This window comes from Thrips palmi, unplaced genomic scaffold (genome assembly GCF_012932325.1).
Source record: "Thrips palmi isolate BJ-2018 unplaced genomic scaffold, TpBJ-2018v1 HiC_scaffold_18, whole genome shotgun sequence".
NCBI lineage: Eukaryota > Metazoa > Arthropoda > Insecta > Thysanoptera > Thripidae > Thrips > Thrips palmi.
Genome location: NW_023144627.1, coordinates 16,514,348 through 16,525,945, shown reverse-complemented (window position 1 = coordinate 16,525,945; position 11,598 = coordinate 16,514,348). Strand labels below are relative to the sequence as shown.

The following is an 11,598-nucleotide window of genomic DNA, read 5'->3' as shown; positions in this document are numbered from 1 at the left end:
AGAGCAGAGAGACAGAGAGAGAGAGGAGAAGGGCTGGCGGCGGAGCAGGGGAGGGAAAGTGCAGGCAGTGCGTTCGACGGTTGTTCGACGCCAAGGTGCGGTGCTGAACACCTGCGCCCCGTCCCCTTTGTACTTTGTGCACGACGTTGTAGTGCGTGGACGTGGTGGACACGGGCACTGCTTGTTGTGGGTCCGGCGTGCTGTGAGCGCAGGGTTAGGCGCAGGAGAGGCGCAGGTGGGTCTCAAATAGGACATGTCGCTGGAAATGGAGCACCTATAGGCGACCGAACCCCGCAGCTAGTTTCACTGAAGTAAGATCCTTTCAGTTTGTCTCACAAAAGTGCTCGTCCTGTGAAAAATATTATTAATTGTTAATTGTTTTTTAGTTTTTCACGTCGAAATGTATAATTCTTTAAACGATACCAGTATGCTAGGTACGCCTAACTTATCAGTGTGTGTGGCGGACCTTCCTTTTTTTACGTACATGAAACTCAGTAGCTACGAGAAAGAGAACCCCTTTTCGCTGTGGCACTTTGATGGAGGCACCTTTTGCATTCCCCCTGTCCGTCTCCCCGAGCCCATAACTCTTAATATTAGCATCCCCCCCCCCCCCCCCCTCGCTCCACGAGGCCATCGTCCTCGACTCCGCGAAGGGAAAAGTGAATTGGCCGTGACCATATTATTTCGAGTCGTATTGCAATGCCGCCTGGAGAGGAAGGGGGAGGAGGGGGAGGGGAAGGGCGTCTGAGAGGGAGGGAGGGAGGGAGGGAAGCAACCCGTACAAAAATAAATGCCTCTAGAGTGTCTCGAGCCGAGACACTCTAGAGACGTTCTGGAGACGATGTGGAGACGGTCTGGAGACACTGAGGAGGCAAAATCGGAGACACTGTCGAGACGCTTTGGAGACACCGCCGAGACAGTGCGGAGACGTCGGGAGTTTCTCGACACTGTCTCTATTCTGTCTCGAAAAGGAGACACTCTGGAGACGTTCTGGAGACACTTTAGGGAGACGATCTAGAGACAGTGCGGAGACACTGTCGAGACGCGCGGCGGGAGCGCCGGCCGCCTCCCCCCTCCTCCCACGAGACGGCGTGGAGACGCTTTGGAGACATTCTAGAGACACAACTGGCTCCCCTCCAAACAAAAACTGAAGCCGGCGCCGCACTGGGCGGATTCGACCCACAGACTGCCAGCATCACAACACGGATGGCTGACGTCGGAGCGCACTCGGCCAAAGTGACGCTCCTTAGAGGAGGTCTGCCGACGCGCATACACATGGTTCGGACCAGCGGCAACACTCTACGCGGCCACCGCTGTCGTTTTACTTAAAACATCTTGGTTGTCAGCACTATGTTCGTTTCTCTGTTTAAATACCCCGTTCTCTGAACGTTCCTTTATTCAAATGCACCGAAAGTAATTACTAAATGAATAACACTGCATGAACTTCACGTGACAGCGGTCGCCGCGTGGAGTGTAGAGTGTTGCCGCTGGTCCGAACCATGTGTATGCGCGTCGGCAGACCTCCTCTAAGGAGCGTCACTTTGGCCGAGTGCGCTCCGACGTCAGCCATCCGTGTTGTGATGCTGGCAGTCTGTGGGTCGAATCCGCCCAGTGCGGCGCCGGCTTCAGTTTTTGTTTGGAGGGGAGCCAGTTGTGTCTCTAGAATGTCTCCAAAGCGTCTCCACGCCGTCTCGTGGGAGGAGGGGGGAGGCGGCCGGCGCTCCCGCCGCGCGTCTCGACAGTGTCTCCGCACTGTCTCTAGATCGTCTCCCTAAAGTGTCTCCAGAACGTCTCCAGAGTGTCTCCTTTTCGAGACAGAATAGAGACAGTGTCGAGAAACTCCCGACGTCTCCGCACTGTCTCGGCGGTGTCTCCAAAGCGTCTCGACAGTGTCTCCGATTTTGCCTCCTCAGTGTCTCCAGACCGTCTCCACATCGTCTCCAGAACGTCTCTAGAGTGTCTCGGCTCGAGACACTCTAGAGGCATTTATTTTTGTACGGGAACTCCGAAAGAACAAGGCGTCGTCGATGCGCCTGCCGTGTCGCCGTGACCCGCCGCCGCGCCGCCAGCAGGCTGTTTCCGTGCGGCCGACTTTCGTGGCTCCGTCTCTCTCGCACTCGTGTGGCGCGCCGTGGTGGTGCGAGAGAGACGGAGCGACTGCAGCAGGTCGCGTTAAACGAGGCGGTAACGACGCCGGCAATCCCAGCCCGGGCTTTCTCCCGAGTCCCGGCAAGGCAGCCCGCGGTCCGGGCCGTCCGGGCTGCGTCTCTCTCGCGCTCCCGCTGCGTGCCGCGCAGGGGCGAGAGAGACAGAGCGACGATGCATTCTCTTTTGTTGCTCCGCGTTTCTCGTTCTTTGGCGGCGCTAGACGAATCCAGATCCAAAGGATTCCAGTGATGCTGAACGGAGACGGGAATGGAAACTCCCGCACCCGACCGCCACAGCCAGAGCCACAGCCAGAGCCACAGCCTGGCGACCGCCGCGAGCCGTTTGAGTGACCAATTTTGATTACAAAGGCTCTCCAAGAAGTGCGATTAAAACCCCCCGTCAAAACAAACAACCGACGACAAGGACTTGCAGACTTGCACCTAATGAACGTGCGCAGCAGAAGTAAAAGTGCCTTTCTGCGCGCAATGGGTGCAGTGTGGTGGCAGTGGATGCGGAGTCCCTGCTACGTCGTTCTGGAAGACGATGGTTTTTGTCGAGTGTAGATCCTTGCAATCCGGTCCAAGTCATTACCCTCCCCCTAAAAAAAAACCAAAAAGAAACCAACAAAAAATAACAAAAAAAAAACCCACAACAGAACTTCTCCAAAGGCAAACAATTAACAAGCAAATAACGAGTTCTCTTCGAGACTGGCTGGCGCGGCACGCCCCGGTGCAGGCAGAGGCGTGTCAGTGGGTGAAGGAGACGCAACTGTGGCGCGCGCCTCCATTTGCGTACGTCTGAGTGCCGAAGGCAAAATTTGAATGTGACCTCGGAAGTATTTTTAAAACGCCAACACGCATTGAGACACGCTTACATGCAACTGTGAAGGAAGTAGTAACTATAAGCGCTCGTGGAGAGTTGATTCGCATACGGTCACATCACGTAAAGACTGCCGCCGTCAGACCGCCGTGGACGGATTGTTCTCGGCATGACGGTGCATGCGGGGGCGAGTGGACACACCACTGATAGCACACGAGTGCTACCTCTCCACTCCGAAAGCGCGAAAGCGCTTGCACAACACCGGTGGCATCGTCACATCCAGTGACATCAGCCACCTGGATTATCTGAGACTGGCGGGGGCCATCCGCCTGCGGGCGAGATTTAAATTCAAAAGTGTTCCTTCATTTTTCGGATATTTTTTTTACAATCTTTGAAATGCATGATATTTTTAGAGTCGAAACACTGTTGTGATCGTCGTTTCAAGCGGATAGGAAGCCAAGTCAGTTGGCCACGGAAGACAAGGGGTGGGTGAGCGGTTCAAAGAATCTCGAGGAAAATCTGCCCCCCCCCCCGGCCCCCTCCGGGGCCCCAGGGGCATGTTTGCGCCCCTTGTTATCTGCGCGCCACCCGTACGTGTGTTTTGCGGCAAGGACTGTCAGCTGCAATTACGATGCTCTTTTGTGTCGCGCTCGTTTGCACGGGGAAGACAAGCAGCGGGGAAATTGAGCACAACTCCTCGACACTCTAAAAAAATGTATTCTTACAGGACGTTATTTACAGGGTTGAGTCCCGGAGGCGCGGGACAGGGGTGCACCACAGAAGGGAAGTCAAGTCACGAGGCCGGTGCACTCCCATCACCGCGCCCGGGGACCTTGCAGTCTCTACACTATGTACAATGTACAACATAAGTTACACTACCTCATCATTTTTTCGTTTTCTCTCAGTCTTGACACTATTTTTGTTTTTACCTCACCAAAACAGACATCGTCTCGGCAGTGCACCCAATGGCGATCCGATATCCGATCAAAATAGCCATGAAGTGAAAATTAATTCCCTACACTACATCAAGGGTCAGTAAGACACATTACAGAACATCATAGCCTAGACATTACTATTTACATATTCTTACTTGGTAAACTTAAGTTAGAGAGTTAGAAAAAAAATAGCGACGGACGTGCGTATCACAAAGTTAAGAACATACAATAAAGAACATGTCCATGAGCAAAAAATGGTGTCACACCTTAACAAGTAAAGACTGAGTCTTAATACAAAAAAAAAATAAATTAATAAACTACATTGGCTTTGTTTTGGCAGACCCGCCACAGACAGCAGCGAGCTCGGCGGGGTGGGGTTCAAAGTTCAAAGTCGTTGTCCCGAGAGAGGACCTGTCTCAACTGCTGACGGGAACTGCGAGGGCAGCAAAGAAGGAAGAAGAAGGTCTTCCCCTGCTGCTGCTTGCTCCGCACCAGGTTCTTGATTGCACAGCTGCGCCGCAAACACCGCCTTCTTGTTATTTGGTAAAGACGCGTCGCTCCCATCCCAAGGGAGATTCCAACATTTTTGACACGGTGGACTCAATGTTCCGTGGGGAAGGAAATGAAGAAGGAGGAACCTCCTCGGGGCTCTCGCACGCACGCACTCACACTCACACAAAAAGTTTCGTTGTTTTCCTCAAACAAGTCTTCGATGAGGGGTCCCCGACGGTCCCGGTGGCGGTCCTAGTGCGGCCGCGACGGCGTGGGCGCCTCTTCGCCGGCCTCGCGCATCGCCCTCCGGATCCACTCCAGGTTGGAGGACACCTTGTCGTACATGCGCGGCCGCTCGGCGCTGGGCGTCTTGCTGCACGCCACCCGCCAGCTGCTGACGCCGGCCAGGGTCCAGCTGCGGCCGTGGAGGCACACCAGCGGGCTGCCGGCCAGCTCCTCGGCCTGCAACACGACCACGGAGAAGCGCGTCAGTTGGGATGCCTACGCCCACGGCGCAGCCACGCCTCACGCGATGCACAGTGTGCCAGAGGCACGGTAGCGGCAGCCAAAATTCTAGACGCGTTTTGAGCTCCAGAGTCGCTAAATGGGACTCGAACCGACCGTGTGGCCCCACCAATGGATCGCTCTCCGAACGAGGAGTCCATTGGTGGTGTCACACGTTCAGTTCGAGTCCTGTTGAGTGAATCTGGAGCTCTAAACGCGTCCAGAGATTTAGCCGCCTCCACCGGTGTGCGATGGGCTGCCTACGCGCGCGGCTGAACCAGTAGGTTAGTTTGCCTACTAGCACGGCTGAACGGGTAAGTTGGGCTGCCTACTCGCTCGGCTGCGCGAGAGCTGCCCGTGTGGCAGGAGCTGCCTACCTCCACGGCGGTGGCCACCGCGCTTCGAACACTCACCTCGCAGTCGTCGTTGTGCTTGTCGGCGCACAGCGCGTTGGTGGAGGGGATGGTGACGTTCTCGCACCGCTCCTTGTTGGTGACGCGGACGTCCACCCTCCGCAGCGCCTCGCGCTGCCCGTCGACGAAGTCCTCCCTGGCCGAGTCCTTGACGCTGACCTTGGCGGCCTTGCCGCCCCAGCCCAGCGCCGTGCACTGCGCGCCCGGCTGCGGCGCCGCGGCGTCGGGCAGGCAGATGGGCCTCACGGCGTCCGACAGCACGAAGGGCTCGGACACCCGCAGCAGCGTCAGCATGCTGCCCTCCACGGGGGACTCGAGGCGGCGGTGCACCAGCGCGGCGCGCTCCTGCTGCCACGGCGACCGCGACGACAGCCGCACCGCGCCGACGCGCACCGCCCACTCGCTGGCATCGCCCGCGTCGCCCTGGCCGACGTGCCTGCGGGAAGAGGAACACGGACACGGTGAGCAAGGCGTGGACCACGTCAAGAAGCAGCGTCTTGAGAACAACGCCGCTTTGCCACTGTAAGTGCACGCAGTGCGCGGCGCACAGTGTAGGCTACCGACCCTTGGAAACAGGAGCTGGTGGTGAGCAGCCACTGCGCGGACAGGAGAGTGGCGTCGCAGACGTGCGCGCCGTCCTTGAAGAGCGCCGCGTGCCACGGCCAGTCGCCCGACGCCGCCAGGCGAGACGCCGAGGGCGCCGCCGCCCTCACGCCGCACTCTGCGGAGGGAAGGGGGAAGGGTCAGCCGGGGCCACACCCACACACCCACACACTCACACACTCTCACATTCAAAGCGGAGTACGTACCGATCTGCGAGCACGCCACGTACAGCACCTCCCTGCGGGGGCAGGGCGCCGGCACGAAGGTGATCTCGGTGGCGGTGGGGTCCTCCATCAGCACGTAGCGCTCCGTGCGCTCCTCGTCCAGCTGCACGCGCACCGTCTCCACCTTCCTGCGGGCGGGCAGAGGCAGACGACGCCGTTCAAGTCCATTCACACTTTCAGACGGCCGATCCCGCACACAGTGGGGCAGAAGACCGGTGGAGGCGGACAAAACTCTAGACGCGTTTTGAGCTCCAGAGTCGCTGAATGGGACTCGGAGCGAACGTGTGACCCCACCATTGGATTGCTCTCCGAACGAGGAATCCATTGGTGGGGTCGCACGTTGGGTTCGAGTCCTGTTTAGCGACTCTGGAGCTCAAAACACGTCCAGAATTTTCGTTCTCATGCCAAGTCGTCTAACCACTATGGGGCTCTCCCTACGAGAGGCCCTTCGGCATGCCGAGTGCACTCACTGGTAGGACAGCGCGGCGCACAGCGACGTGGCGATGGTGCTGAGGGTGGCCTCCCGGTTGGGCGCGGGCACGGTGGCGTTGAGGTTCTCCGTGCACAGCTTGCCCGTCTCGCCCTTCTCGTTGAACACGACGTAGCCCTCGGCGTGGTAGCGCACGGGGGACAGGTGGCGGCCCTGCGCGCCCAGCGCGCCCAGCCGCGGGGCCACGGACACTGCGAAAAGAAACAAAACAAGAACATGAGGAGGGGATTGATGGTGGAATTAAACTTAGCTGGGGCGGTGCGCCGGTGGGGCAGGGCACTGACACGGCTCTGCGGGCCACTGCCAGGCCACTGCGAACACGCCCACGGAGGTGAGGGAGGCGATCCGGAACGGAACCGGACCCGGACGCCCGGGCGGCGAGGGGCACGGCTTGGGGCAGGGACCAGAGAGCCACCTGGCCTCGGCCTCGGACAGGACAAGGAGGAGCTGCACCAGCGTGAAAACCCACAAAGCCAACAGGAGGCGTCTCAAAATAAGGGGCCTAGTTTCAGCGCGACGAGTCAGCCGGGACTTTGTATGCCAGTGAGCCACGCGGCTGTTACGAATTTCAAGTTGCAAACGAACCGCCGAGATGGGTGCATGGTGGGCTCGGGCGGCCCCCTTCCCGCCCTGGCGGATTAGGCCTCCATAAAGAGCACACACACCACTGCGGCCCGAATCTCACGCCCGGAGGATCGTCCGAGTGTTCTTCCCGGTTCTTCCCACGGGTTACACCGAGGGTTACACTGTGGAAGCCATTCGGGAGCGGCTCACGCGGTTGCAGCTGCGTGCACCACCTCGGTTCGAGCCGCGGGCCGGGTTACTCAGTGGGCCAGAGCACCGACGGCGGCTAAAATCCTAGACGCATTTCGAGCCCTAGAGTCGCTAAATGGGACTCGAACCGAACGTTCGACCCCACCAATGGATTGCTCTCCGAACGAGGAATCCAATTGGTGGGGTCACACGTTCGGTTCGACTCTGGAGCGCAAAACGCGTCTAGAGTTTTGGCCGCCACCATCGGTCTTCTGGCCCACTGTGGGTCCGGCCATAACGCCGGTCGGACTTGTCATTTGTTTGAGTGGGGAAAGGCAGAGGGATTAGCGTGGCCGACGGTTATGTAGTCCAAGGCCAGGCCATGCCAGGCCATGCCAGGCCAGGCCAGGCCGGGCACACACGAGACGAGGTACCCCGGATCGACCGCGCATAGCGCTGCGCGGAGCGGACAGTGTCTCGTCTTGTCTCTCTCGCACTCATGGGGCGTGCCGTAGGGTGCGAGAGAGGCTGATCGGAATCAGCCCGCTTGCTCCGCCGCGCTCCGCCGCCGACGGGAAATCGTCAATCCGACCACGGCGGCCATAAGCGGTGACCCCCGGAGAGCGTGAGAGGAGGGGAGGGGGAATAACGTAGGTAATAATAACCATTCCGATGAATAAAACTGGACTAATCTGGCTGCCGCGCAGCGACGTTACTGCCTCGGTGCAGTCGCCAGACGGTGGCACACTCGTATTTGTTTTTTTACCCGCGGAAAAAGGTCGATAAGTGAGTGTTGCGGTGGGCAGTCATCCGGGACGGCCCCGCGGCCTCGCCGGCCTCGTACTTACGGCAGTGCTTCTCGTCGGCGCCGCCGGGGCAGTCTTGCTTGGCGTCGCAGCGCTGGTGCGGGTGGACGCAGTGCTTGTGGGCGCCCAGGCCGCAGTGCATGGCGCCGCGGGGGCAGTAGCCGCAGTCCAGCTCGTCGGCCATGTCGGCGCAGTCGGGGACGCCGTCGCACACCCTGGCGGCGTGGGGGCCGGCCCGGAGCACCTCCACGCACGCCGGCCCCGACGCCGTGCCCGACGGGGTGGCCGCCGCGCGCGGGGTGGTGGCGGCCGTCACGGCGGGCGTGGCGGCGTCCGTCACCTCGGCGACGACGCCGGGCCTGTCGGCGCACGACCCCGGCCCCGCGTACTCCGGGAAGCGCGTACACTGCAACGCCTCGCGGAAGCGCTGCGGCACCCTGGACCCGCAGCCCGCCATGAAGTCCTTGCAGAAGCTGCGGCACGGCGGCACCATGGCATCCTCTTCGACGGCGTCCTGGACGGCCTGCCGGGCCGTGCCGCGCACCACGCCCGCCTTGCTGGCGCGCGCCACGCACTCGGGCTGCAGCGCGCGGCACACGAACTCGAACGCCAGGCGGTGGCACTCGGCGTCCACCAGCTCCCGGAAGGCGATCACGTCCTCGCGCAGCGCCGCCAGGTCCTACAGCAAGCGACAGCAGCCGTCGTGTTAACGGACAAACAGTAGGCCAGAAGTCCGGTGGAGGCGGCAAAAACTTTCGACGCGCTTTGAGCCCCGAGGTCGCTAAACAGGACTGGAACCGAGCGTCTGACCCCACCAATGGATTCCTCGTTCGAAGAGCAATCCATTGGTGGGGTCACACGTTCGGTCTGAGTCCTGTTACACGACTCTGGAGCTAAAAACGCGAGTAGAGTTTTAGTCGCCTCCGGCGTTCTTCTGGCCCTGTGCTGCGCGAGCCATGACGTCATTACAAGGCGAAGCGTCACCTTGTGGCCCAGGACGTTGGGGTAGGACGTGGCGTTGTAGGGCAGGCCGCGCCGGCAGTAGTCCAGGCCCACGGGGGCGCAGCGGCGCGGCGGCGGCGGCTCCGTCGTGGTCGTGGTGGTCGCCGGCGTGGTGGACGCCCGGAACGCGCCCGGCGGGTCGCCCTCCTCGCGGAACAGCAGCGAGGTAGGGTCCACCTGCAGCCCGTCCAGGATGGGCGCCGCCGTGGCGTTGATGGTGACGGTGTGCATGATGCGCAGCAGGTCGGACACGGCCACGTCCGCGCCGTACCGCGCGTCGAAGCGGAGGTTGAAGTGCACCACCAGGTCCTCGCCCTCCACACTGTAACACAAGCGGTCGTCAGTCCCTGCAGCGCGGAGGCACAGTGGGCCAGAAGACCGGTGGAAGGGGCCGAAGACGCGTTTTAAGCTCCACAGTCGCTAAATGGGACTCGAACCGAACGTGTGACCCCACCAATGGATTGCTCTCCGAATGAGGAATCCATTAGTGGGTCACGCGTTCGGTTCGAGTCCTGTTCAGCGACTCTGGAGCTCAAAACGCGTCGAGAGTTTTTGCCCCAACGGTCTTCTGGCCCTAGTGGGAGGGAAGCGTGTTCAACGTATAATCTGGTTCGAGTCTCCTGCTAGTTCTGGCTTACCCGTCCAGGGCGAGGACTTCCGTGCCCACGAAGCCCGTCCGCACCGGCGACCGCCTGAAGAGCACGTTGAGCCGCTCGCGGTAGTTCCGCGACCGCTCCCTGAACTGCAGCGTGCTGGGGTCGGCCAGCGGCGGCGAGAAGCTGTCTCCGCGCGACACCCTGAAGGAGCCGCGGAAGATGCGGTCCTCGCCGGGGTCCACCGATAAAAATGTGTCTGCAAACGGAAAGAGAAACCGGGAAATTAATTGAAGGAACACGATAAGCAGGCAGGGCGACCTCGGGTAAGGAACGACACTCAAAGAACATCTTAGAAATAAATTTGAAAATTTTGTTGTTCAAACGCTTGCGGTTCACGACATAAAACCATCCCGGAACATCAGCGCCTGCGAACCGCGAGGTAGGCAGTCCCGCGGCGCGGCTCTGGCGCGCGGGCCGGCCCACCCTCACGGCGCTCCGGCCTCGGCTGCGGCTCTTCATCGAGGATGACATTCATTGGCGCCACGCCACGCCACGCCACGCCACGCCACGCCACGCCACGCCACCGCGGCCCACATCGGACGGGCACGATTCGGACGGGGAGCGTCCTGACCTTTCCGTCCAAGAAACCGCGCCTGGCCTCACCATGGGCCCCGCCGGCACACAGTGGGCCAGAAGACCGGCGGAGGCGGCTAAAACTCTAGACGCGTTTTGAGCCCCAGAGTCGCTAAACAGCGCTCGAACGGAACGAGTGACCCCACCAATGGATTCCTCTCTCGGAGAGCAATCCATTGGTGGGGTCACACGTTCGGTTCGAGTCCCATTTTGCGACTCTGGAGCTCAAAACGCGTCTAGAGTTTTGTCCGCCCCCACCGGTCTTCGGGCCCACGGTGCGGCATGTACCTAGGAGCCCAGCCGCCCTAAACAGAGTTATGGCTCCCTGTAAGCACACGTAACGCAGCTCGGGCCGTTGGGCAAGCCTAAAGCCTCGGACGAGGGTTCGAATCCCGTTGACGGACAAAGTGAGACGTGAAACACCGCATAAATGAATAAAGCGGGGCAAATAAAATGTATAATGATAACGGGAGACGAATAGCGTGATAGTACGATAGTGCACACGCTCGACTGGTTGTTAGGTTGTTTTTGTTGTTGCCGCTTGTTTTTGCTGTCGTTTTCGCTCGGAGCTGCAGCAGCCCGTTGCATGCCACGCCGCCGGCTTCGGACAACGGCGGGCCAGAAAAAAAGACAGACACAAATTGCGCAAAATGGTCGACTGTCTCGTGCTGGAACAAAGCCGGCGGTGGCGCCGAGCAAGCGGAGGGTGAGGGCACGTGTCTGCACAGTGGGCCAGAAGACCGATGCAGGCGGCCAAAACTCTGGACGCGTTATCAGCTCCAGAGTCGCTAAATGGGGCTCGAGTCGAACGTGTGACCCTACCAATGGATGGATCTTCGAACGAGGAATCTATTGGTGGGGTCGTCACATGTCTTGTTCGAGTACTGTTTAGCGACTCTGGAGCTCAAAACGCGTCTAGAGTTTCGGCCGCCGGCACCGGTCTTCTGGCCCACTGTGCGCAACTAGCCTTATCAGACGCTGACATAAGTCCCGGGGCTGATTGGCGGCCGGAGAAAGCAAAGGGAACAGCGACCTATCGAAACAGAGACCTATCGATTCATCGGCCGTAATCAAGCAACAATGGGGCGGGAGACAAGATGCATATGCTTGCACACTTGCCAGCGGCAGTGCCAGAGGCGGGGCCGCTGGGCCGCGGGGCCCACAGAGTCGGCTTCGATGA

General features: G+C 60.0%; 1 protein-coding gene across 1 annotated transcript in view; it reads right to left on the bottom strand.

Annotated features, from left to right (window-relative positions):
* Positions 1–3,664: 3,664 nt before the first annotated feature.
* LOC117644547 (atrial natriuretic peptide-converting enzyme) overlaps positions 3,665–11,598 on the bottom strand; it is a 32,154-nt gene continuing 24,220 nt past the window's right edge. The window contains exons 4-12 of the mRNA XM_034384096.1: positions 9,828–10,041; positions 9,172–9,511; positions 8,230–8,866; positions 6,609–6,819; positions 6,121–6,266; positions 5,872–6,032; positions 5,471–5,734; positions 5,312–5,425; positions 3,665–4,856 (exon numbers count right to left, since the gene is read on the bottom strand). Coding sequence (XP_034239987.1) covers positions 4,647–4,856; positions 5,312–5,425; positions 5,471–5,734; positions 5,872–6,032; positions 6,121–6,266; positions 6,609–6,819; positions 8,230–8,866; positions 9,172–9,511; positions 9,828–10,041 — 2,297 coding nt within the window. The 3' untranslated portion in view covers positions 3,665–4,646. The remainder of the gene's footprint in view (positions 4,857–5,311; positions 5,426–5,470; positions 5,735–5,871; positions 6,033–6,120; positions 6,267–6,608; positions 6,820–8,229; positions 8,867–9,171; positions 9,512–9,827; positions 10,042–11,598) is intronic.